The 25,402-nt window shown below is 36.3% G+C and overlaps 1 protein-coding gene across 3 annotated transcripts in view; it reads left to right on the forward strand.

The window, feature by feature from the left end:
• LOC127627403 (receptor-type tyrosine-protein phosphatase N2-like) overlaps window positions 1-17,895 on the forward strand; it is a 301,164-nt gene extending 283,269 nt beyond the window's left edge. For all 3 annotated transcript variants that reach the window (XM_052103780.1, XM_052103859.1, XM_052103942.1), the window contains 7 exons: window positions 4,078-4,155; window positions 6,844-6,963; window positions 7,738-7,904; window positions 10,965-11,018; window positions 12,022-12,086; window positions 13,759-13,832; window positions 17,180-17,895. In XM_052103780.1, the coding sequence (XP_051959740.1) occupies window positions 4,078-4,155; window positions 6,844-6,963; window positions 7,738-7,904; window positions 10,965-11,018; window positions 12,022-12,086; window positions 13,759-13,832; window positions 17,180-17,251 (630 nt within the window). In that variant the 3' untranslated portion in view covers window positions 17,252-17,895. The remainder of the gene's footprint in view (window positions 1-4,077; window positions 4,156-6,843; window positions 6,964-7,737; window positions 7,905-10,964; window positions 11,019-12,021; window positions 12,087-13,758; window positions 13,833-17,179) is intronic.
• Window positions 17,896-25,402: the final 7,507 nt, after the last annotated feature.

The raw sequence follows: 25,402 nt of genomic DNA on the forward strand, positions 1-25,402 counted from the left end.
AATATATTATAATAGTAATATATAGTAATACAGTATAATCGTGCACCTTTTGTCACAGATCCACCGGTCTGTCTCTTTCTTCCTCACTGCACTGAGTTCTGATTACACGCACCTGCATATCATTAGTGACAAATCAAGGCCTGCATATATACTCCGCTTTCACACACACTCTTTGTCTGTCCTCATTGATAGTATCTCTGAGACTCTGGACCGGTCTACCATGTCAAACATACCTGTGTCGTCATTATTGCGTGCAAGTATCTTAAGACTGTTGTGAGTTCTCTGTTGTTCATGTCTGTACCCTGTCTGAATATTTTCTCACCTGCTGTTTGCCACTCTGATTAACTGAATTTACTCACAATGTTTAAATCACTGTTTCAATCATCTGTTCAATAAACCCTGCTTCTGAGTTCATATCTCTGCCTCTGTGGGTCTCTCCGTGACACCTTTAACTTTTTAAACCCTCATGCTTTTATTTTGACATTCTGAACTATCCAGGAAGTCCTGTATGTGTCTGTATACAGGCAAGTTCACAGTAGTTTAATTTGCTTATTCAAATTCTGGTAAAAGGCACCTCTGGTGCCATTCTAAATGCATATTATAAGTGAACTGAACTATTGAGCGTCTACATACTGTTCGTGAGTAGCGTGCTAATATTGCACACTGCTGTGAAGGCTAAAAATAGTCGCAGGCGTGTATAAACAGAGCAGTGCCAAATGCCCTGGAGTTGCACATGCATTTTATATATTTACTTAAACACAGCTTTTAGCGATTCCTAGAGCTATTGCACGTCATCAAGTTGCTTTGAATAAAATGCACGAGTCAATTATCTACTTTAATGGTGTTTTAATGGTTCTTTTATGTCTTTTTTTTGAGCTTGACAGTAACGAACATGACTAACACACAGTATCGGATTTGGAACTGATACCCGATCCGTTTAAAAACATCAGTATCAGAGCCAATACCGATCCAGGTATCGGATCAGTGCATCCCTAATCATTTCCATCTAATATGTGACCATTACTTGCTGCTTGCACACACAGGAAACAACAGTATCATGTTTACACTACTGATTGGTTAAGTTTAGATAAGGCGTTTGGGGACGAGCATAATGTTACAGTTTTTCTCAATTGCTTTGGTTAATTTTTTGAAACGGTCTTAACATTCTCTAAACTGTAAGTGCAATTGTCACAACTGTTTTATGGGACATCACAACTGTAGACAATTGTACTTTCTCTTTTGCACACATGTGCCAAAATGCTTGCAGTTTGCTTAAATGAATAAGACATTCAAATCTGGTGTGAGCAAGAACTAATTGTTCAGAGATTTGAACTTAATGTTTTTGAAATAAAAAACAAAATCTCATTTGAGAATTGAGCCAAAGCAATTGATATAAACTGTAATAAGCATGTCCTTAATGTCTGGTGCTTGGAACTAGCGCTTATTCTGCATTAGACATCCAGGCATTTGCACGTGGTGAAATCGTACCCATTTATATGAATAAAATCATACGAAATAGCCAACTCGTAAAATATGTACGAATTTTCATGAGTTCCCCCTCACAAACGTAAAACAACAGCACGAGTAGTACAAAGCCTTTCAGATGATGTGATCCCATATTTTATATAAATAAGCATTTAGTCATTTAGTGAAATTTAGCAACTTGTTGAAGGGTTGTCCTGTTTAAAGGGCAGAAGAACTTTGTCCATTCATTTAGACTCCAAATAATCCACTTACAGATTAAGTAGTTAAATATTTACAATTAATGAAAAATACATTGTCCTAATTTTCAGTGATCTTTTAGTTGATATTTTTCACTTGTAAGGCATTCCTGGATGCTGAGTTTTCTGAAAAACTGATACAAATCTCAGCTTAAAGTAAATCGATTTTAAGAGCATTATCATCTCTCTGAGTATGAAATGACAAAGATATTATAATAACTATAATAACTCCCTTTGTAGAGAGCAGGTATTCAAAAAGCAGTTTCATATAGATTGCCTGCATTAGCCGCCTTGTGTATATATAATTGTTCTTCCCATAAATTGCTCTTGCCAACAATTAAGTTTGTGCAATGCAATTAAATCCATTTTCTGCCATGCTAATGGGTGTGCATGTCATTCACTGTAACCATGGGGTTTGTATCTGTCTCGCTCATGCAGTGGTGTTTGATCTTTTGTGAAGCTATAAAGAAATTAGTGCAAAAGTACTGAACCATGCAATTACTTTAGCAAAAGTTTTAAAAGGCTTTTGTGATCAGCTTTTATGTGTAAAATACATACATGCTCTCAAATGCACTCACAAAGACATACATACATACCAAAAACACATTCACACGGACAACTGTAGCGTTTGACCAACATTCATCAAATTACAGCATTTCAAAATTGCCTAAGTTTGTATTCATAATCCATTTTGTACTTTTTAAATGACCTTAGCTCAAAGCTTCAAGGACACATAAGCACAAACACACACATACAGATGAAGGAGTAGCAGCAATGCCTGAAGTGTTTGGAGCTTGTGTTATAGCCTTGTACAATCTCTAACCTTTCCTTCAGATAATAAGCTCAAGCCAGATGCCCTAACAAGACTGCATACTTTACCTTCTCACAGCAAAACAAGCTTTTGTTGCCGCTCAAAATGGGCACATTCCAACCTGATGACGATATTCCCTCCTTTTTGTAACAAGACATTTCAGGTCATAAGGATGTTCTCCTGTAATGCTTTCAGACAATATTGTTCTCCTAATATAATGTAAGTATATGAACAGGATGTGCTGCAGCCGTTATAGTTAGTCAGTTAAAATAGTTTCTTTGTTTTATTGGGTTATTTTAGACTAGATGAATGAGTTACTCGTGTTGAGGCCTCTTTAATGGACAGGTAGTGGGATGTTGGTTGCCGTGTGCCGGAATAATGGTCAGAGTGAAAAATCGGGCATTATATATTAGACAGACTAACATGACTAACAGCTATGCTCTAAATTGTGCATATGTCAAGGTAAACGTAGCTTGTAGAAAGAAAATTAAATGCATGGAAGATTGATCAATAAGCCTATAGTTGGTCTCATTTGCCTGCACTGTATAGTTGCATAGAGTAGATGGATTGTCCCTTTGCTTCAGTTTGAAATCTGCTTTTGCTTGTTATGGTTTTGCTACTGATTAGCTGAAGTGCTGGTGAATCTCTTGCCTGTATTATTTATTTGTGGCTAGAGCATTATGAATGTCATAGTCCATATCTTTTTTCCTCCATCATAAGCTTTTTTTCCATCAGGACAGCTTTCAGTCAGATAGACACACAATTACACGCAGACACCTTCTTTCAGCCACTGAACCTCTCACCAATAAATGCGTTTGATTAAAGAGATACCTCGTTTTACTCCCAGAGTCGGCTTTAATCAGAGGTATTAAAGACTGCACATGCTCGGAGAGGACAGAGAGGGGAGACAGAGGAAGAAAGGGTGAATGGAGATGATAGAATGATGTTGAAATGGAGGAGAGAGAGGATGTGGAGTAGATACAAATGAGAAAGGAAAGATAGGAGAGAGGGGTTGGGAGAGAGGAGGTGATCGTGAGAGAGAGGACTCTGCTCTCATTAGTGACATGCCTCTGTGCCTTCTTGTTATTTGATTTCTTTTTTTTTTTTTACAAAGTTTTTTAGTGCAAACAAAAGTCTTGGACGTTCTGTTTCTCTTGGCAGAACGTTTGATTACCTCTTCCCACAAGATTGGAAAGGGACAAACTTTTTTTCAGTAAACAAATACATAGCCAAAATGAAAGTGCAGTTTGCATAAAGGCTTCATTGCCTCTAAAGTTACCATAGTGACTTTACAGGATATTACACTGAAACATTTTCATCATTTTTCTAGACATTCCAGCTTTTGGAACATGTTTGTCTTTGATTCTGCCTTTCATTGTCACACTAACCTTTAGCTTTTTCACTTTAATTCTGCTGTAGAATAGAGACACTGTGCATGTCCTTAATGACTCTGAAAAAACTTCTCCAAAGTGCTTCATTGTTTGTGTTAAGCTCATATATGAATATTCATGGGCTCTATTTATTGACTGTCTTTTCACTTTTAAGATGGACCATGACCCCCGAAACCCAGCCTATATCTGTGCTCAAGGTCCTCTTCTCTCCACTGTGGCAGATTTCTGGCAGGTGAGATTCTCAGCGTTTACTGTCCACATCTAGTCCACATAGACAAAACATGTAAGAATGAATGATGTAAAGAAAATGGTCTACACTGGTAATTGGTAAATGGTAATTAAAAAGATTCTAAGCCTAACCACTATTCTGTTTCCCACATTTCAGAAAAAGAAATGACAAGGGCATAGTAATTTTTGGACTTGAGGTTAGAAAGGGCACTTTCTATATGTCCACAGAAGCTATTAACATGCTACCTTAATTCATAATGGCCAATTGACCCATTAGGTGTTTCATTCATAACTGGTAGAGCTGGTATGTATTTAAAATGTCATTGTTAGTGTAATGGGAGCCAGCTGGTATGTGATATCTGTGCAGTATGAGTAAACCTTAATCCAATCCCCAGTCCCAAAGAGGTGCACTAGCGACTGACGCTAGAGGCTGTAGCCTTTAGCCTCCTCATTAAATTCAAATCTGCTCGGAGTGGGTCAAGCAGGACTGGTTGTATTATACGTGAGCACCTGAGACTAATCTCCTACACAGATGTTCTGAATGAGAAAAAGTAACTTTTAAGAGCACTAGTAACACAGTCCTTCAAACAAATCATAACCTACTACCGTAAGATATTGAAAGATAGTAAGATAGAGTATCTTGTGTTGCAATATTACCCCTCAAACCTTTTTCCCGTTAACCAAACTTCAATACAAGCTCATCATGGGGACATGATTATAACTTATAACAAACCGATTTTGGTGGAATTTATATATTTGTTTGTTTGATTTTTGGTTTTAGTGTCAACATTAATGGCTCTGATGAGCAGCAATTTTCAGTGTTTTTATTTCCCCTATTTGTTCATTTTTGTTTTCATTGTAGGTTAGATAAGTAGATGATTTTAAAAGGACACCTCAGACTTCATTAGCATTTTAATAAATTGACTGTGGTAATGTGTTGATTGGTAGAATGTGTCACTTGACCCTCTATAATCGCAAAGCTGTGTTTCCTAAAAGATGTGGGTGTGCACTAATTAATGTTATTGGTTGTTTGTATTTGTCATTTTGCCAATTACCGGCATAAAAGTATATGATGTATTTGAGTTAATTTCATACAGATGATTTATAGACTGACAGCCAAGTGATAAAAAATTATTTAAAAAAAAAACTGTTTAATGAAATGTTGATTACTTTGGAAATAACACTAAGGAAAAAAACTATTTCCTAAAGTAAACAAAAATCTTTCTCCCTCATTTAGGCATGGCTTGGGATTTTGGTACTTTTCCCTTATAGTGTATATCATTAAAAAATAAAAACAAAATTGATAAATAAAAAACAGAAATATTACAGATGAGTACTAAGAACCTAGATTATACAAAGCTCTAAAATTGGTCTCTAAAATTGGTATAATAAACAAAAACCAAGTTTAAAGACAAGGCTATAAATGTAGTTAAACAGAGCAGTACTTGTACACAGATGATTTGATTATTGTTTACATTGGCATTTTAAGTCATTTTAGATTTACCTCTCTGTAACATTCATGTTTTACCAATGCACATTGTTGTGAAAAGATTGCATTTGAGGAAAAATAACTTCTTCAGGATGTTACATTTTATTTGCATACCATGCAGTTGTCACTTTGTGCAATTTATAAAAAAGAATCTGACCAATCACAGCAAATTCAAGACCACACCAGTCTCAGTACTCTTCACTGTGAAGGAGGTTTTTATTTTATTTGTACATGTTTGATTGTTGGTTTGTTTGAAATTTTCTGCATATTGCACTGCAAAACAACAATATTTGATCATCTGTTCTGGAACATTAGTACAAGCTTCTCTGTTGGCCTTTAATTCAGTACCTCTATATTCTTTATATCCTATGTCATCAATCAGAACAGGTCAAAATACACAAGAAATAGTTTTTATAATGGTGGGTAAATTTTAACTTCTATTTTGACCAATGTACAAAATTATAAAAAATGTCAACCCATTAGATTTTTGTTCTTACTAATTATTTATGATTTTAGTCTATCATAAGTTGTTATGAAACATCCAAAACTGTAATGTGATCATTCTCTCATCATATAACCATGAGTTTAAGAGATTTGATTTTTCATCAATATCATCTCCAGTGTTCCATCTCCAGTTTTGCAAGATTAAAAATGATAACATATTCATAATGATAACTTTTTATTGCATTTTGAACCACTTTTACCACGGTATAATGTCTCTACATTTCTCTGGTAATGACTCTTTGGGGACATTTGGCATGTAAGTTTGATTATTTTATGAGCAGGATCATTGTATTTTATTGCTCCCATAAAAGTCAGTGTTGTCCCTTATTTTCCTAATGGCCGCAGTGGGCCTTTTCATGATTGAAGGACACAGTAAAAGTGTTATTAGGGTAAATGGAGCAAGGCCGAGGAAGTTCAGTATGGAAGGGTAAGGGGAGATAGAGGGACAGGGCAAGAGAGGTGGGGTGGGAAGTCTAAACTAATCCTCAAATACAATGATGAGTGATTGAGTTATTAAGACCAATTATGTTTTAAAAGAGCGCTTTGCTGGATGCTTAACTTAGCTGTACTTACTGTAGAGGTGATAATGTTATGTTTGAAAAAAAAAATTTTGTCTGACAGTAAGGTACTAAGGTACCTTATTAGCCCTCTTGTGTCTCCATTGTAACATTGCTGTTGCGTGTTCTTTTCTGTGTGTAGATGGTTTGGGAGAGTGGTTGTGTGGTGATTGTCATGCTAACACCTCTTGCTGAAAACAGCATCAAACAGTGTCATCAGTATTGGCCAGATGAAGGCTCTGAACTTTACCATATATATGAGGTAATGTTTTCAAGTTTGATATGCCCTCTCTGATATTTACATGATTAATTTATTTATTACTTCAGATTTTTTATTAACAATAATTGCCCAATTAGTCATTATATCAACTCTATACCAATTGTTTGGGCCATGCATGCTAAGCTTAAAAATGTTAATTAAATAAAATACTGATAGTAAATTTCCCAAAAGGTCTATAATAATTTAGTTTTTGAACCTTGACTCTCATGTGTTATATTACAGATGACCCTATAGTTATAGACCCCTGTAGATCTCCTCAACCACTACCAGTGTGCAGCATCCACCTGGATAATGTGATGGCAGGCATAGTGTACCAGAACATCCACCACATACTAGCTATTGGTGTAGTGGAGAGTAGAGTGATGTAGCCAATTCAGGGATGGAGATTATTATGGGGGGGGGGCATGATAGATAAGGGCCAATGGGGAGGAATTTGGCCAAGACACCAGGGTTATACCCCTACTCTTTACAAGAAGTGTCCTGGGATTTTTAATGACCACAGAGAGTCAGGACCTCAGTTTAACGTCTCATCCAAAAGACAGTGCTTTTTTATAGTATAGTGTCCCATCACTACACTTGGTCATTAGGACCCACACAGACAGCAGGGTGGTCTCCCTATTACCACTTCCAGCAGCAAACTTAGTTTTCCCCAGTAGGTCTCCCATCCAGGTACTGAACAGGCTCAACCCTGCTTAGCTTCAGTGGGCAACCAGGCGAGAGCTGCAGGGTGACATGGCTGATATTATTTTTCTGCAGGTAAATCTGGTCTCTGAGCATATCTGGTGTGATGATTTCCTGGTGCGCAGTTTCTACCTGAAGAACGTCCAGACCAATGAGACCCGTACAGTTACTCAGTTCCACTACTTGTCCTGGATGGATCAGAATGTTCCAGAGTCGGCTAGAACCTTGCTGGACTTCCGAAGGTATGTGCGCTTCTTCTGTATTTCATTAAACTGTAAAAGCCTGAATGTCATTCTGTATGTGGTAGGGCTGGGAAATTTAACGCATTAATTTTTGTGATAAGTATTTTTTGTTTAACTTTTTTTTTTAAATCAATAAACGTATGCAGTATCCGTATTTCCTGAAACTTTGCGCGATGGGAGAAAGGTGTCCCGAGTAGTTCCTGGCAGGCTACTCAGCCTTACATGCTCTGATTAGGGTGGGGTAGGTTATGGCATCTGCTGCCAACAAGGAACAAACCCAGGCACTTTTGTACAATGGGCCAAATTTCACAAATATTTTTCCCACTTTCTGTGGCTAAAATTGGCATATATACATTTTCAGGAGGTACACGCTTGACTCAATTGCACATCCTAGCATAGAAACTGATTGTGTAGAGCAGCACACGCTTATTCATTAAGCGCAACACATGTCCTTGGCATAATAAACAAGGGAGCGGATTTACTATACAGAGAAAGACTTAACCCACAAGCGGGGAACCAGGCATGCATAAGATACAGTCAAGCTGCTGTTTCTTTCGCATCTCCCAAAAATACTCACTCACTTTCATCTTTCATCTAAAACCGCCTGAGTGACACCCAGCGTGTGCATGATAGAGACTGAGAAGGACCTGGCTGTTCAGCAAGCTGCAGTCAGGTATGCTTGTAGAGACTGAATGGCAGCCAAAGAAAATAATAATTTTTATATTGTATACTTAGGCAAATAAAATTTCAGCATTCAATATGTTTTATATCTTTATGTATAGTGTCTAATAATGCATTGGTAATGTATACTTAAGTTTCACTTGCCAATAAAGTTTGATATGAATTGAATCTGCCTATTTGATCCTATTATTTAAAAAATGTAAATTGGAAAACTTCAGAACATTTTACCCAAATTGTAATTGCAACATTTCCACTGATTTTATGGCAAGTATACATATACTTGTATCTGTCTAATTAACTAACATTTAAACTAATTACATTTGAACATATAGATATTTAAATAATTTAAATAAATTATGACTAACCAATTTCTTGAAAGGTTTTTGAAACAAATATAAAGTATATATATATATGATGATTTTTTTTTTATGTTTTCTGTAATGCAGGCTACCATGTACCATAATTTAATTGTGAGTAATCATCATTAATCACAGAAAACTGTGCAATTAATTAGTTAATTAAAAATAGATTAATTAGCTAGTCCTTTAGCTCTTAGATTATTTTACCAGATATCAGATACATATACTGTATATGTGGATGTCTGTACATGGCTGTCCACATTTATACCTAATGATTAATTTAGAGACTAAATAAATGTGAAATGTTTAGCTATAAAACAGTAGTGAAAGAAAAGGCAGTGGCAGTGTGAAAATTTTAATTTTTCACCTGACGTGAGCATTCTGAAGAAATGCAATAGGCCTCAGGGGTAAAACCGTAAAGAAATGAAACACCAATGTGAATACCTGCAATAGCTCAATATGTTTTGGTTACATTTTAGCAAGTCTTCTACTGTGCTGTGATATTTTGTCTTTGTTTATTTGTCACACTATTTTACAGAATATAGGACATTTCTAGTGAGATTGTGTGCTGATTTTGGTTTACATATTTTCATTTAATTATTTATTTTTGGTCTAATCTTGGAATCATGGGAAGATTCTAAATCATCACTCCTACTCTGAGTGTAAATGTCTTGAAGGTACTCTGAAAAATAAATGTTACCCTAAAAATGTGCTTCAAAATATTGGTAAACATAACTGAATCAACCTGAATACAGTAGGTTACACCAACAAAACTAATGTTTAAGATTAGAGCAGTTAGAAATAGCTAAATTTTGTGATGTCCTCAATGTCAGGTTACACACGTTTTTAAAATGTGGTTGGAATATCACAAACCAACTAACTCTTCAAAATTGTCCTATTCAAAGCATGCTTCAGCACACCTGTCAGTCTTCATGATGTTACAGTTTCCCTTTGCACATTTTAAGGAATGTTTCACTTGCTGTGGTTTCTGTTGCCAATTTGACTATTTCCCCAAAGTCCTTTGACACAGTCTTGTCTCGTAAACTGTCATGACACACTGAATCTGTCAAACATTCCTGACTCACCTCTTTTGTTTTTGGTTGGCCAGCTAATTAGCGGTTGCCAGTGTCATTTTTGTGATGTTGCAGCTAGTTATATGAGCCCAGTTGCATAGTCACAAAAGTGATCATTGGAAACTGTATCTCCTCTTCCAGGCCCTCTCCTTGCCTCCCCACCCTTACCTCTCACTTGCCAGATCTTTCCCTACCTCTTTGCCCCTATGTCTCACCCAATACTGCCACAAATGCATGACAGTCCCCTTTCACTCTTTCAGATCTGTCCTTTCTAATACACAACTAGTGCTAACAAGCAGCCATTTTATCTCCTGTGTAGGAAATTTTATTTTCAAAATGTACATATTGTATCCTATTGCTTTGATGCTACCAGAAAACTTTGATATGAATGTGTGCATCTTAAGTTTAGTCGAAATTGGGAATCCTGTAGATATGATCTGAAAAGTCTTTTTTAGTATCTCTTGAGAAATCAACCTTGAGGTATGCACAAAGCAGGGTTTGATGAGAGAAACAATATGAGTTAACACAGTAGGTTTCCATGGCAACAAGAACTGAGTATGTGCATGAAAAGGCCTTATGGTTTTACAGGCATGATAACTGTGCAATGTTAATGTGTTTTGGATCGTGACATCTAACCAAAGTATCCATCATTTTCTTAATGGCTTGTCAAAATTTGGAGGATTTAATGGCCTCTCCATTAGTTTTAACTATTTGGCATGGACTTTTTTGTCTATAAATGGTTTTGATAGACAGGTATAAGACATATGCCTATTTTTTCTCTCCTGGTTGACTGTAATGTGTTGATATTGAGCAATGCCATATACATGCACATGTTTATTTATTTGCAATGTTGCAATCTCTAACAGTTTTTAAATGCACATGCATTTGTCCAAGAACTGCTTATTTACACTTCCGATTTTAATTGGCTCTTTTTTCTGTCATTACAGAAAGGTTAACAAGTGCTACCGAGGCAGGTCTTGTCCTATAATTGTTCACTGCAGGCAAGTACCACAATACTATTAAATTAAAAGCAAAAGATAAATAATTATATATATATATATATATATATATATATATATATATATATATATATATATATATATATATATATACATACAAGCATATACTATACAAGCTAGTTATTTCAGTCTAAAATGCTATGACTATATTTTGGTTATAACTTTGTTAATTGTTGGAGGGAGGATGTGCCTTTGTACAAAATGCAAAACTGAAAGCAACATTTTATCTAGTGATTTAATTCTGAATTACCTCACAGGCTATGGTAGAATGTATCCACTGGTAAGATAAGTGGAGGGTTCAATGAATGGTGTCTATATGACAGATGGTACAAATAGATTACCTTTACCCTCAGTGTGAACTGGTAGGATTCGAGAGTCTGTTTTAACTAAAATAGTGCCCAAATGATCTTCAACACCAGGGGATAATGACCATCACATCTTCCAGAAGTTTTTCATTGTTGGGCGAACTGTCCCTTTATATTGAACTATATGTTGTATTGTATATGCATATTTATTTATATAGATAGATGGATGGATGGATAGCAGACAGACAGACAGATGATAGCTGGATGGATGGATGGATGGATGGATAGCAGACAGAAAGACAGATGATAGATAGATAGATAGATAGATAGATAGATAGATAGATAGATAGATAGATAGATAGATAGATAGATAGATAGATAGATAGATAGATAGATAGATAGATAGATAGATAGATAGATAGATAGATAGATAGATAGATAGATAGATAGATTTTTAAATGTAGTTTAGTTCTGCAAAAAAAGGAAAACAAGACTACAGTCCTCTGTTGACAGAATGATTGTGACTGCTGAAGGATGATGCAACAACAAACAGTGTGGCTGAAACACAACAGAGAAATGAGCACTTTGTTTTCATCTCAACAGACACACTGTAATGCTCATTCAGACAGGTCTGCTCTCTCTTTTCAGAAGTGATAACAAGTTTTTTTCTTCATTTGCAGTGATGGTGCCGGTAGGAGTGGAACTTACATTTTGATTGACATGGTTCTAAATAAAATGGCAAAGGGTAAGAGCACAATATGAGCTGCTGTTTTAACACAATTTTTCACATGAATGTTTTGCCATATATTAATGGATAATTGAGGACTTAATAAGGACCTCAAACAAATATTATTAGCAAAAGTGAAATAAAAAGGAAAGGACAGAGAAAAGTGTAGACATAACTGAAATAGGTGAATGGAGAGATAGAAGACACCTCTGTAACCTGGCCAAAGCATTGTTCCTGACCCCATCTGGTGAGGTCACCCATGCATTTGCCAATACCCCTCCCCCATCCTTCTTTTTATCCTGCTTACTCTCGATTTGGTCCATCCCAACTCCTAACCTGATCATGGTCCATAGCTTTTTCCATAATGGGGGATCAAAGGCCAGATGTAAGGGAGAGTGTCACCACATTTGGGCTTCTTTCCCATGCTGTAAGGGGGCACGGAGCCTCGGCCCTCACCTGCCCCCTTCCATCTCCCTTTTGTCTGCTCTCTGTAAAAAAGGGGCTCCCAGGTTGCCCAATTTTCAATGTTCAGTTGTGTGATCAAAGCCCTAGAAAGTCTTAAACAACAGACATCTCCCTCTTCCATTTCCCTTTTCCTCTCTCTCCTGTTCTTAATTTTTTTCTCTCAAACACTCCTGTATTTCTTTTTCCTTTCTTCAACTCTAGGAATGAATTATAAATTAGTGAAGAACGCTGTTTTAATTCCAAAGCCTTTTCTTGTTTCTCTCTCTCTCTCTCTCTCTCTCTCTCTCTCTCTCTCTCTCTCTCTCTCTCTCTCTCTCTCTCTCTCTCTCTCTCTCTCTCTCTCTCTCTCTCTCTCTCTCTCTTTCTCCAGCTAAACTTAGGAATCTTGCACTTCTTAAAACATGAAAGTGTTGGAGCACTTTTGAGGCTGGAACCCCAGCTGCACACACTCGTTTTCAGAGTGCATCTATAAGAATTCCCGCTTTTCTCCTTTCTTTTCCCTCACACTCTCTCTCTCTCTCTCTCTCTCTCTCTCTCTCTCTCTCTCTCTCTCTATCTATCTGTGAAGAGGGGAGGGATAGTCTTTCTTTTCTTTTTGAAGAATAAGCGAATGAGAAATAAGGCTCGTTAGACCTGTCCTGTTCTCCTCTCATTTATGAGGATCAACAATGTTCCTGCAAAAGTCATTCAAGCTAAAGGCAAAGGGAGATTTCTCCTAATCTGCCTTTTCACTCTTCTGCCAAGTGAAAAAATGAATATTCACTTTACAGTTTCGGTTCAGTCAGAGTTGCCTTTGTAAGTTTGTATAGACAAGAACAGCAGTACTGAGAAAAGAGTAAAGTAGTTTTAGTAGTGTTGGCCACCATCTCAGAATCTTTCAACATGAGTGAGTGTGTTAGTGTAGGATGTATTAAAACTACCCGTGTTAAGTGCAGGCTATGGCTAAATCTTCTAAATATGAACCAAATAGTGTATATCTACTTTACCAATACCTAAACCAGGCAATTTATAAAAAATAAAAAAATTATCAGAACATAATTTTCCCTACTGACCTTGATTTCAGCTCAAAACAAGGTAGAGAGACAGTCTGCTGTATAAGCTTTGTCCAACATTGTAGGTGAATGTAACTCCATAGAAATAGAGAGAGAGAGAGCTAGAGAGAGTGAGAGATTTATTTGGGATTATGCTGGGTACTTTGAACTAGTGTTTTGTGGCTGTTTTGCAGGTGCTAAGGAGATTGATATTGCTGCTACCCTAGAGCATCTAAGGGACCAGAGATCAGGCATGGTACAGACTAAGGTAAGACACCATCAAAACTCTCCTTAAAGAATCATGTGGAAATGCGACAAAATGGAGGTGTTTAAAAAAAAAAATAAATAATCAATTAATAAATATATTATTTATTCTGAATAAATTAGTAAGATGTTTGTTTATTGTGAAAACTTAAAGTTCTATACTTAGTTATAATGTTGCCCATTAAGTAAGTAACTAAGTATAGAAGCATTTACACCTGCACACATACAGAAACATCCTATAAAATCCAACCCTAAACAAACTGCTACAAGTAACATTGATTTGTAAAAACTACACTGTCAATGTAGCCCAAAAATCCAGGCACAGAAAATTAACTTCAAATTGATCACTTCTTTCTTGGCAATTGTGTCCTGTTGATGCCTCCAGCGACAACTTTTTGAACAACTGCATTGAGAGCCTTATAATATTGAGTGATATTATCTCTATAACACTTCTATAAACTACACTACAGTAAAATGTATTTAGAACTCTTCAGTAGAGATAACAAGAGGAGTAAATGACAATCCCCTCCTGAGGGCTATACAAAATTAGAGTTGCATGGTGTTGATCAAATATAAAAACCCACTATCTAAGCTGGTTAGCTAGTGTTTAAATGCAAACTATAAAGTCTACATAGAAGGTATTGAAAAGTTTGCTTACAGGTTGTCACGAACCCCGCTCTTCTGCTTCTCCCCGCATCGTCTAGCACACACACGCACACTCCCTCACTCCGCCCCCTCGAGCTTTTCACGCTCTTTTTGCTCGCTCGAGCCCTCACGCCCACTTTGCTCCTACTCGCTCACATGCTCGTAGGCAATCTCCCTTCCTCGAGTTTCTCACGCGCTTCCAATCCCCAGAACATTATGACCACCCGCACTCGCGTCATCTGCACTCCTGCACATTAGTTTCACCTGCACTCGTCTCATCACCTGTCATGGTTTACACCTGCACTCGCCCCTATATATATCACCACCCTGGTGTTGGTTATTGTATTTAGATTCCCGTGTCTTTGCCCCCCGCTAGTCTCGTCTAGTTTTGACCCCCCTGTGATTCGTTACCCCTTAGCTTGCCAGCTCTCTTGTTCCCCTAGCTCCCCTGTTTAGTCCTTCCCGCTACTCTATTCTTATTACCCCGGCTTTGACCCTCGCTTCCCTCGACCATTCTCATTGGATTTGCCCCTTGTTTATACTTTGATTCCCCGGCTTTTGACCCTACGCTTCCCTCGACGATTCTCCCTCTGGATTTACCCTGTTATGTACTTTTGCCTGCTTTATTTTTATTAAAGCAGTTTTTCCTCCGACATTGTGACTGTCTCGTCTTGTGTGTGTGTGTGCGGGTTACACAGGTTTAAGTGTATATTTGCTACTCTGTTGAGACCATACTGAAAGTAACTGTATAAATAAGTATTATATAAGTGATAGCTAATTGAATATTTTTATTATCTTATTTTATACGTTTAATGAATAAACATGTATTATTTATTAATTCATAAATAAATTATAAAAGGAATCTAATTTTTTTAATTGTCAGTTACAACAAACTTCAGACAAATGTGCTCTTCATTCTTAATCTCAAAATGTGCAAAAAAGTAGTTTGCATTTATTATGGCCTGTGACAAATTCATAATACTGAATTTTTATGTGTTTCTAAAGGAACTGCAAGATAACAAAATGTACAAACTACCATTAGGATTCAAAATATGTTTTAAAAGTATTCAGCAAAAGTCATGCTGGAAATTACAGCATTTTTTATTATAATTTGTTTTCTTAGTCTGAAACTCCCCCTTGTCATTCAAAATTGACTCGCTAACAAGGAATAGAGTTAATGTTTGGATCTTATTTTTGTGCAAAACATTAATGCAGTTTAAATTAATGATTGCTGTTGTACCTCTTGGGACATGCTGTCCCCTTTTATATCATTTTTAAATAAACACCATAAAACTGTTTTCAACAGAAAGATAAAAATTATAATTCACTTCCTTTCAATATATTTAACTATATATTTTAGTGAAACACATCAGGTTGTTCTTTTCTCTTTAAGATCCAGTAATTGTTTGGTTGCTTGTAAAAATCTGTTACTTGTATTTTCTTGCCTAAATGCCTGGGCTGAAATTGTACCTACTCTTATAAAATAATGTAGCCATAATACAATTGTGTTTTTACTGTACTTGCATTTTCAGTCAATATTTTAGCTCTGTGTTGCTCTAAAAGTCGACATACTTTATGTCGACATGATGCCCCCTTGCCCTCCACTTTTAGAACAGTCTCAAAGCTGGTACTCATGTGTGAAATTGGTGTGCCTCGTAAAATCCATTCTACCCTCTCCACTCCTGGCCCAGAATAGGAATGTTTTGTGCACAAGCAGTTACATGAGCTCTCAGGCTTTTGTTTACCTTGGAAGAAAACCTCATAAACAGCTTGACTGATCAGATGAATATCCACAACCGTGCCGTCATTGTTTCTGGGTAACATTGAGGCATTAACGTGACACCATCTAGTGGCAAAATGGTTACTTTTACACCACACAGTTTTAAAGTTTCTTTTTTCTTTCCAAAGCACCTTGTACATGATAATGCATATTATTTGTGAAAATTCAAATCTCTTTCATGCATTTAAGGTTATTTACGTTTATTAGGTCATTCACTGTATTTCTTAATCTGATCCTCAGATTACAATAAGCATTTGCCACTGGGGCCTTCAAGATTAAACGATTATTAAAATAGTATATTCATTAGTTACAGGAATGATTAAAAACATCATCAGATAGTATATAAGATATTTACTGTATTTTCACTAGCATCACAACAAAAAAATACTGCTACACTTTCACATGATATTGAATATGTTTTAAAGACAAATTTATGTTGGTTTGGAATTCTGAAAAGTGCATATAAAGTGAAATCAAGAGGGATTCGTATACTTTTTGGAAGCTTTGCATAAAACCTTCCGCCCACTTTAGCTTGGTTTATTCCATGGCCTGCGGAGAGAAGCTTCTGTGTCAAACGTTAGATTTGAGGGTCTCTCTTCAGACAATGATCGATCTTCATGGGGTGCCACTATGGGAAGAGACAGATTTTGAGTCAGTTTAAACAGAGCACATTGAGTCACACACTCTCTGCAGCTTTTAACACACTTATATAAGGAGACAGAGAATACTCACAGCAAGGTATCAAGTGACCTTCTGGCTGTTTCTTCCTCTTACATGATACACAAGCCAACATCTTTTTTAGGTCTATTTATTCTGCAACATATGGATATAACACTGGCATCCGCTCTCATTAGTGCAAAATGTTTGACTTTGTTTCCAAAGTGCTGTTCTTAAGTTTTAATTTATCTTTCCCTCTTTCTCTTTAGGAACAGTTTGAATTTGCATTGACTGCTGTGGCAGAAGAGGTGAATGCCATTCTCAAAGCTATGCCTCACTGATGGTTACCTTTCACTCTCTTCCAACCTTTTCTTCTTCATTCCTTTTTGTGCAAAGTGATCTTTTTCTCTTACATAGTTAGAAACTGAGAAAAATATTGAGAAAACCTATTGGTAATCTAATCATGGATAATAATAAAGAAAAAAAAAATCACAATGTACATTTCCAGCTCTATCTAAATTCTGATGTATTTTATTGCATAAGACATTTCTTTGTCTTAAGTGTGCAAGATTATTTAGCCTCATCGTTTAGAATGATATTCAACTAGGCATGCAGTCAGATATTGTATTAGCAACTCAGATTGTTGGTTACATATTCACTCGTGTATATAAAATATCTGAAATCTCTGTTTGTGTTAAGCAGATGTTATCTTTCCAGTGTTGTATTACACTGTATTAGTCTTCTGCAATTAAGTTAATATCTTGTAATAACAATATTAATGCAATGATGAAATATACTATATTACATTTCTAACAATTGTGATTTTCTTGAAAATCTTTCTGTTGTTAAATATTGTGTTTCTAGATTAATTTATAATCAGATTGTATTACATATAGATGAACTGATTATACAAACAGAATGAACCCTGTGATTAAAAATGGTTTGCCAAAATGTAATTATACATATTAGATTTGTTTGTATGATATTAAAGTAACAATAAACCTCAAAGTGTTGAAACTTGAGTGATAACTGCATTCATGAATCGTTTTGTGTATATCAGAGTAAGAATGACAGAAGGAGCAAGAGAGAGATTGCACCAACAGTTATTCTCACATGAATTGTCTCTCAATTCTCTTAAAACTGTTCAGGCATGCTTCACTTGGAATATATGGAGCTGAACAGTAAAAAAGGCTGAATATCACAAAAGGAATCAAACATTTTATTCATCTTTGAACAACTAAATAAAGTTAAAAGTCCACAGATAAAAAATAGCAAAAATTACCAAGGCACATGCATAAATAATCATACCTCTTAATTTCCTGTCTGCAATGCCATTATTGACAGCACTTATGACGTCGTTGTTCCTTCCTGCTATTTCTGTATGTCGATTTGCATGTGATTTGCATACGTATCTGCTGCTTAACCTGCATCTCATCAGTATGCAGCCAATATGAATGAAAGGGGGAATGCTAATCATCTTATGAATAACTATATGGTAACCATAATTGTGCATGTTTAATTGGTTGTCATCAGAGGGATACAAGTTTATTAGAAAAAATTATGGATGGTAATTGCTTCCTGCAGTAACTCGAGTATTATGCAGGATTGTGATATGCTGTCATCCCCTGTTCAGGGAATTCATATTTCCTGGTATCGTTCAGCATTGCTAACACGATTAATTATTGTGTTTGGCAACAACTACTTTCAATCAAGCGGATTTTTTAATTAACTTTGATTCATTAACTTAGTTTCAATATCATCGTTTTAGAATGTATCCATTTAGACTGTCCTTGATGATTTACCTTGTGATTATTCTCATCTATTTCAGGTGGCCCAAATCAGAGTGTCATTATCCGTTTCTTTTTCTCTCTCTCAGACAGAGATCTTGTTTTTTTCATCAAGGTTCCTCTGTGGTAAAGAGAGGTATTACTATTGGTACTGTTAGTATAAATGTAATCAATTTCATTACATTATGTAAATCAATGAAATTGCAATAATAAAAATATGTGCATGTTTTCCTTGAAATTGTTGGCTTGGACCCACAAACTTACTATGACACAGCATAGTCTGTTTATATTGTATTGTCCAAATAATTATGGAGATCTGTTTTGTTTATTACATGGCATGATACCATGCTAGCATTCATCTGTTTGAGTGCAATATTACAGATGTCTATGAGCAACGCAATGTCATATTTATAAATATTCCTGTAGTTAAAATAAGTCATGGTGTGCAAGTCCTGCATCAGTCCATTGAATTGCGTGCGCTTTTACAGATCTGCGCATGAATGTAACTGCATATTCAGAATTGGGGGGACCAAATGTGACAATTTAAGAAATTACAACTGAAACACATATTGGTCAACCACATATTTGAAAAATTTGGGAGGTATTGGGTCCCTTTTATCTATAGTGGGTACAACCCTGGATCTGAAAAAGGGCCCTTCCAAATCAGCATCAAAACATAGTTCCAAAAAGTAGTTTGATTGGAGGGAGAGAAACATTTGTGCTCTTGGAGGCCATTGTACACTCCTTAAAGGTAATTTTGGTTACTAACATTCATTGCTAATATTTCGTAGCATGTACATATAATTGAGGTTAAAGGTTGGGTATTATTAAATATTTTAATATTACCATTTATTAAATGTATTAAACACATTAAATGTATTTAATTAATTACATTAAATATATTTTACACATCCCCGTGACCCTGTACACAGGATAAGCGGTTGACGATGGATGGATGGATGGATGGATATTTTACACATAATTTTAGATAAACCTAAACTGCCAAAATGTTTAATTTGAATTGACAAACTGAAAATGAAGTAAAAATAAAAACTCAATTCAAATTCTAAATAATATAACTCTGTAGTGACTTAAGCAGCTTTGACTTTCTTTGGTTTATGTTTGAGTGGAGGGGAAAAGCAACAAATAATTGAAATGTCAACAGAACGTGATAAGAAGTGTGTTGAAGGACAGTTTTGTCTTCATAAACCTAAACCTCATTCTGAAACAACTTTGAAATTTGTTCAGCAGGATACTAATCATTTGTTTTTTGCATTTATATTGACAAACTGTTGTGAAGGTTAAAATATGTGTAAAAGATTCCATTTTGAATTGAAGTTAATGCTATATGGATGTTGCATTTATGTGTGTGTAATACATTCTGTACTTTGGGACTTGCCATGGGCAAGAGGGATGGGCATGCGCATGAGGTTGCTGTTGGTCCCTGCAGGACATGTTTTGTGATGTGGGATAATTCAAAAGTGTGCACCGTTCATGGATCTTCTGAGTCTCATTTTCTTTATTTTATTATTCAAAAGTGTTTAGGCGAACCCGATCTAGAAGCTCGGTTACATAAGCTTAAAATATTGATGATGAGTTACGGTTACAATTTTAATTCAGATTCTTGAACAGATTAATTTGGACTCTGACTCAACTCGGCCTGTTATGGACTTGGTCTTGAATCTGACTCGGCCCCTTTTGGACTCAGAGGTGGGTAGTAACGCGTTACATTTACTTGAGTAACTTTTTATGGAAACATATACTTTTAGAGTAGGTTTAAAAGTGGGTACTTTTTACTCTCACTCAAGTAAATTTATAATGATTTTTTTTACTTTTACTTCTTTACAATGTGTGGTGTTACTGTTGTTACATTACTGGTTTATTTAGAATTAATGTGTAATTTATTGAGAGATTATGGTATGGGACTTTTACGAGAGCAGAAGTTCACAGCTGCGCGCGATGAGATGCTCCCACTTAAGTGATAAAACAGTCAACAGCGCAGCAGCATCAAACTCTTCAAAGTGAAACTCTTCGCTCCACACAGTGAAAATAGTTTCGTCATGCAATGCCTTCATTTAACACCAAAACATGCTGATATTTCAAGATTGAAGTCACAGCACCAACTTCAGGTAGCACGCTGAGGTAAGTTTTGGCTCTAGTTCTAACACGGACTTTTCTGTGTAATGAGATGGTCATTTTCAGGGTGATAATGTTACTGGGCTCTTATGACATCAGTTTTTAACTGTACATTTTTAAATCAGTGCAGCAATATATCAGTGTGCTTTGTTCCACGTCATAAGCAGTATTAATTTACTCCGCACCCTCGTAGGGGTACTGGAAACTATCGCAGCTACTTCAGGCAGATTAACTGTATAAATCCATGTAAACATCCAAGTTGAGTGTAAATCACTGCCTTTCGTGTGATCGACAACTGAAGCATGAACAGACAGCATTTCTGCGCGTGCACAGTGAGGTGACAGTGAATTTGGACGAGAGTGTCAGAGCTCTGGGGCTGGCACAGAAACGTAACATATGACATTTTAAAATACTTGGGCTTACTTGTTATTCATATTAAATAATATATTAATACAATAAATCTTCATTCTGTTTGTCAACACATTTGATCAAATAAAAAGTACAAAAAGAGTACAAAAAGTAATTTACAACATTCAGCATGAAATTAGAGTGCATTGTGGGTAAGAAAGAGTGAACAAATGTAGGGAACGAGTGGCTCACTCAGAATTCAGACACTCCTACAAAATAGCGAAAATTCGAAATAGTGCTGTTTGTGTACTCTGCTTTTAAAGAGCGGCGGTACTGCTGTACAGAACTAACGATCTAAATACTTACGACACTGAAAACTGTAACTACACTGAAATAAGAATCCACACAGGACTTTAATATCTATGAAATAGTGAAAGATGGCATTAATAAAGCATGATCTTGCTTTGGTTTATATTTCAGCATTATATATAATGTCCTTGTGGGACATTTTCATGTTTTCACTGTAATAAATACTAGAAATGTTTCCAAACCTCTTTCAAACTTCGTATTGACAAATTTATCCAGATCTGACAAGAGCCCTTAAAACATTAGTTTTTTTTTTGCCAATGTTTGAATGGCTTGTAACGCAACTTAAAAAAAGCCCTTCTTGGACTTCCTAGATTGCCTATTAAAGCCAGTAGACTCATTTTCATGCGAAGGGAGTGGGACGCTTTTGCCAGAAAAATCGAAAGGATGTGACGTTTATGTGCACTCCCGAGAGCCTTGCCTCAGACAGTAGCTTCTCTTCCGCTATTCAACAGCTACAACAAACAGCAACACTAGGTAACATTATCTTAGAGATGGAATCCAGCAAACGTCCAGCTGCCAGCACAACACCGACTCCTACACAAACTCAGAGTAAGCCACAAAAAAAAAACATCTATCTACTGAATCCCATCTGGCTAAACGGGAATGTGATCGTGGTCGAGCAAAAACCAGAGTGAACATCGGCAGGGCATTTGATTCCTGGAGGGAACTTAGTTTGGTTTCGGGGATCAAAATCGGCCCTGAATTGACATTCTTCTTATTGGACAGGTAAGCTTACATAACTGCAAAGCATGTGAAATATAGTGCCATACGGATTGATCTGTGTAATTTTAGCCAACTTGATCTTGCCTGCTAACGCTGACGAATTGCAAGCTACCTTGGTTCATAACTTTCAAATAATTTAAACGATCTTCTTTATACTAAATGTCAGGTGTACAGGATAAATTTAAGCAAATACGCTGGTTTCATATGACATGCTATGTTTGTTAGCTGATAAGTAGTTTTAGTATAGTCTCAAAGTTTGTAATAAAACAATCCTAACTGTGTCATTTTAATCATGCTACCTCATCTGTCAGAATGATGCCAGTGAATCACATTCAGTCTCTTTTTACGTTACGCCATTGTTTTGGCCGATGCTCGCTAGCTCACGTCCCTATGGAGTGTGTGCACGAGCATGAGCAACAGGTAGCTGGCTGCAGTTAACTTCATGGCCACAGGTGTCATTAATAACAAGGATTTCTGAAACTTACCTTTAAAGGATATGCCTGTTTTTCAAAAATGAAATTCATGGAACTCTTTGGCTCCAATATATTTTTTAAGTTTGATAAAATATCACAAATACTTTTTCAGGAGAAACTGTCATCATGGTCAGAGCACCTATAATAGCACCTGATGTTTCCCAAAGTATACTGATATCACAGATGTGAAAAAAGCGAAATATTCAAGTTCACAATTTTTTCACAATGCAAAGACAATGTTACGATTAGAAGTCCTCAAGCGTTTGACTCAATCAGAGCTCTGTAGTGAAGCTCACTTAGAAACCCAATTATCTTTCCATATTATGTGCAAGTCCCCTCTGACAATCACTAGCCTAGTATTGCAGCTTTTTAAAAGGATCCATTTCAATAGGAGATTCCCTTCAAAAATACTTTATCTCAGTTCCAATCCAGCTCATAATCATGTCTTTGCAAATGTAACTCTCCTAAGAATGAGGAGTCAATCCAAAACAGATGACAAAATGAATCTCACGGTTAATAGCAATTAGTATTTACTCTGAAATCAAAGAAAAATCTATTAACCTACTGTAGAAACTATCAAGTGGACAAAATCAGTTGTCCATTTGACAAAAATGTCTTCATTTAAACAAGCTTACCTGTGTGAGGATACAGAGATATTAATGAAACACAGTCATTAATGTTAATTAAAATGGTAAATTCGACCTTGGCTGTGCGCATTTCATTTTTGCAGACACTGACCAACATTTCTTGAGATTAGTATGTGTGTTGTATATTTATAAACAACAAATATTATTAAACAATCTGATTATATAATTTGTCTTAAATCAGAATGCTTTCAGATAAGTTAAGATATTATTGTTTTACCAGCATTTTTGTGCTTTATCTCTGAAAATTGTGAAGTTTTAAAAGTACCTATTAGATCAATAGATCTATGCACAGGTAGCTAGTTTCACTCCAAAAAAACAACAACAAAAAAACAATCGTAAACCCTGATGATGTTTGGCTTGTGCGACTTCCAAAAGAGGCATGAAGGAAGTGATCCAGGTGTCCTTGAGATGGCTGACTGAAGCTGGGATTGTTTTCACCCATCTGAATTTGAATGACTGTAATGAGAGGGGAACAGATTGCTATAGTAGCGTCTCATCTCTGGCCAAGACCCCTGCTTGCTTTGATCTCCTATAAAACACAAACAAGCTTGTAAAACATGGTGCTACAAGGCAGGGACTCTCGCCATGATCTCCACTGCAGTGGACCCAGTGAATAGAGGAAACATGAATAGGAGTTTACACACAGACACACACACACACACACATTTTCACTATATTGCCTCGATAGGCTGTGATATGGATGTAGTTCATGTTTGAGCTTCTCGTATGCTCTCAGAAAAAAATGGCTTGTAAAATAGCCTAAAAAATATGCTTCATGTGGAAATGTCTAAATTAACTGGTTTTCTTCAATTCATAAATATTATCACTACATTTACCACAATATATTAAGTTACACCAACAAAACAAATTTTAAAGGTAGATCAGGGAGAAATGGATCCTTAAATTTACAGTAACAGTGTTTAGCTGACAATATGGCTGATTTGAGAATTACACTAAATGTGTGTGTGTGTGTGTGTGTGTGTGTGTGTGTGTGTGTGTGTGTGTGTGTGTGTGTGTGTGTGTGTGTGTGTGTGTGTTTATGTTGTTTACGAGGAAAAATGTTTAGGTTACAAACTGGTAATTACAAGGGTATTATGCTTTAAATGTGGTTTATGATGACATTTCTAGTGTCCCCATAATTTAAATAGCTTAAAAAACATATTAAACAAAGTTTTATTGAAAATGTAAAAATGCAGAAAGTTTTTTGTGAGGGTTAGGTTTAGGGGTTGTGTTAGGTTTAGGGGATATAATCTATAGTTTGTACAGTATAAAAATCATTATGTCTATGGAAAGTCCTCATAATGATAGGTAGACCAACATGTGTGTGTGTAAACAGGCAATAATAAAATAAATAAATGTTTGCATCAGTAAATGTTCAAAAGCCTGGACTAAACTACAACAGATATTCTCAAGAGAAAACACAGGGTATAAACAGACAGCAACAGGTGAGCACAATCACACTAACAAGCAGAAAATGAGGAGGGTGTGGTGATTATAAATGAATAGGAGTAGGGAGTACACATGGCTAGTATGAAAATAAACTAAGCCCTGTGCCCAAACTCAACACAAAGACGATCTAGAGTGCAGCTAGATCAGTCCAGAGTGCAGTCCAGTCCTGAATGTACCCTGAATGTACGGACTGAGAACCTTATAGATGGGAAAAGGGCCAATAAACCTGGGTACAAGTTTACAAGACGTGACTTTGAGCAGAATATCTTTTGCCAAGTACCTAGGACGTGTCATTTGGCGCCGATCCACTCAAGTCTTAATATGCTCCCCAGCCCTGAGCAAAGCCTGTCTAGGCGGCAGCGTGAAATAAAACTGTGGTCCCTCTAGACTTTGATTGGCTCACTCTGTCTGGCCGTTGGTCTGGGGATGAAAACCAAATGACAAGCTAACCGTAGCCCCCAGCTACCTGCAAAACTCCTTCCAGAGGTTAGAAACAAACTGGAAGCCTCAATCGGAGACCACATCCAATGGAATGCCATGGATCTGAAAGACATGGTCCA

Source organism: Xyrauchen texanus, chromosome 1, assembly GCF_025860055.1.
Source record: "Xyrauchen texanus isolate HMW12.3.18 chromosome 1, RBS_HiC_50CHRs, whole genome shotgun sequence".
Taxonomy (NCBI): Eukaryota; Metazoa; Chordata; class Actinopteri; order Cypriniformes; family Catostomidae; genus Xyrauchen; species Xyrauchen texanus.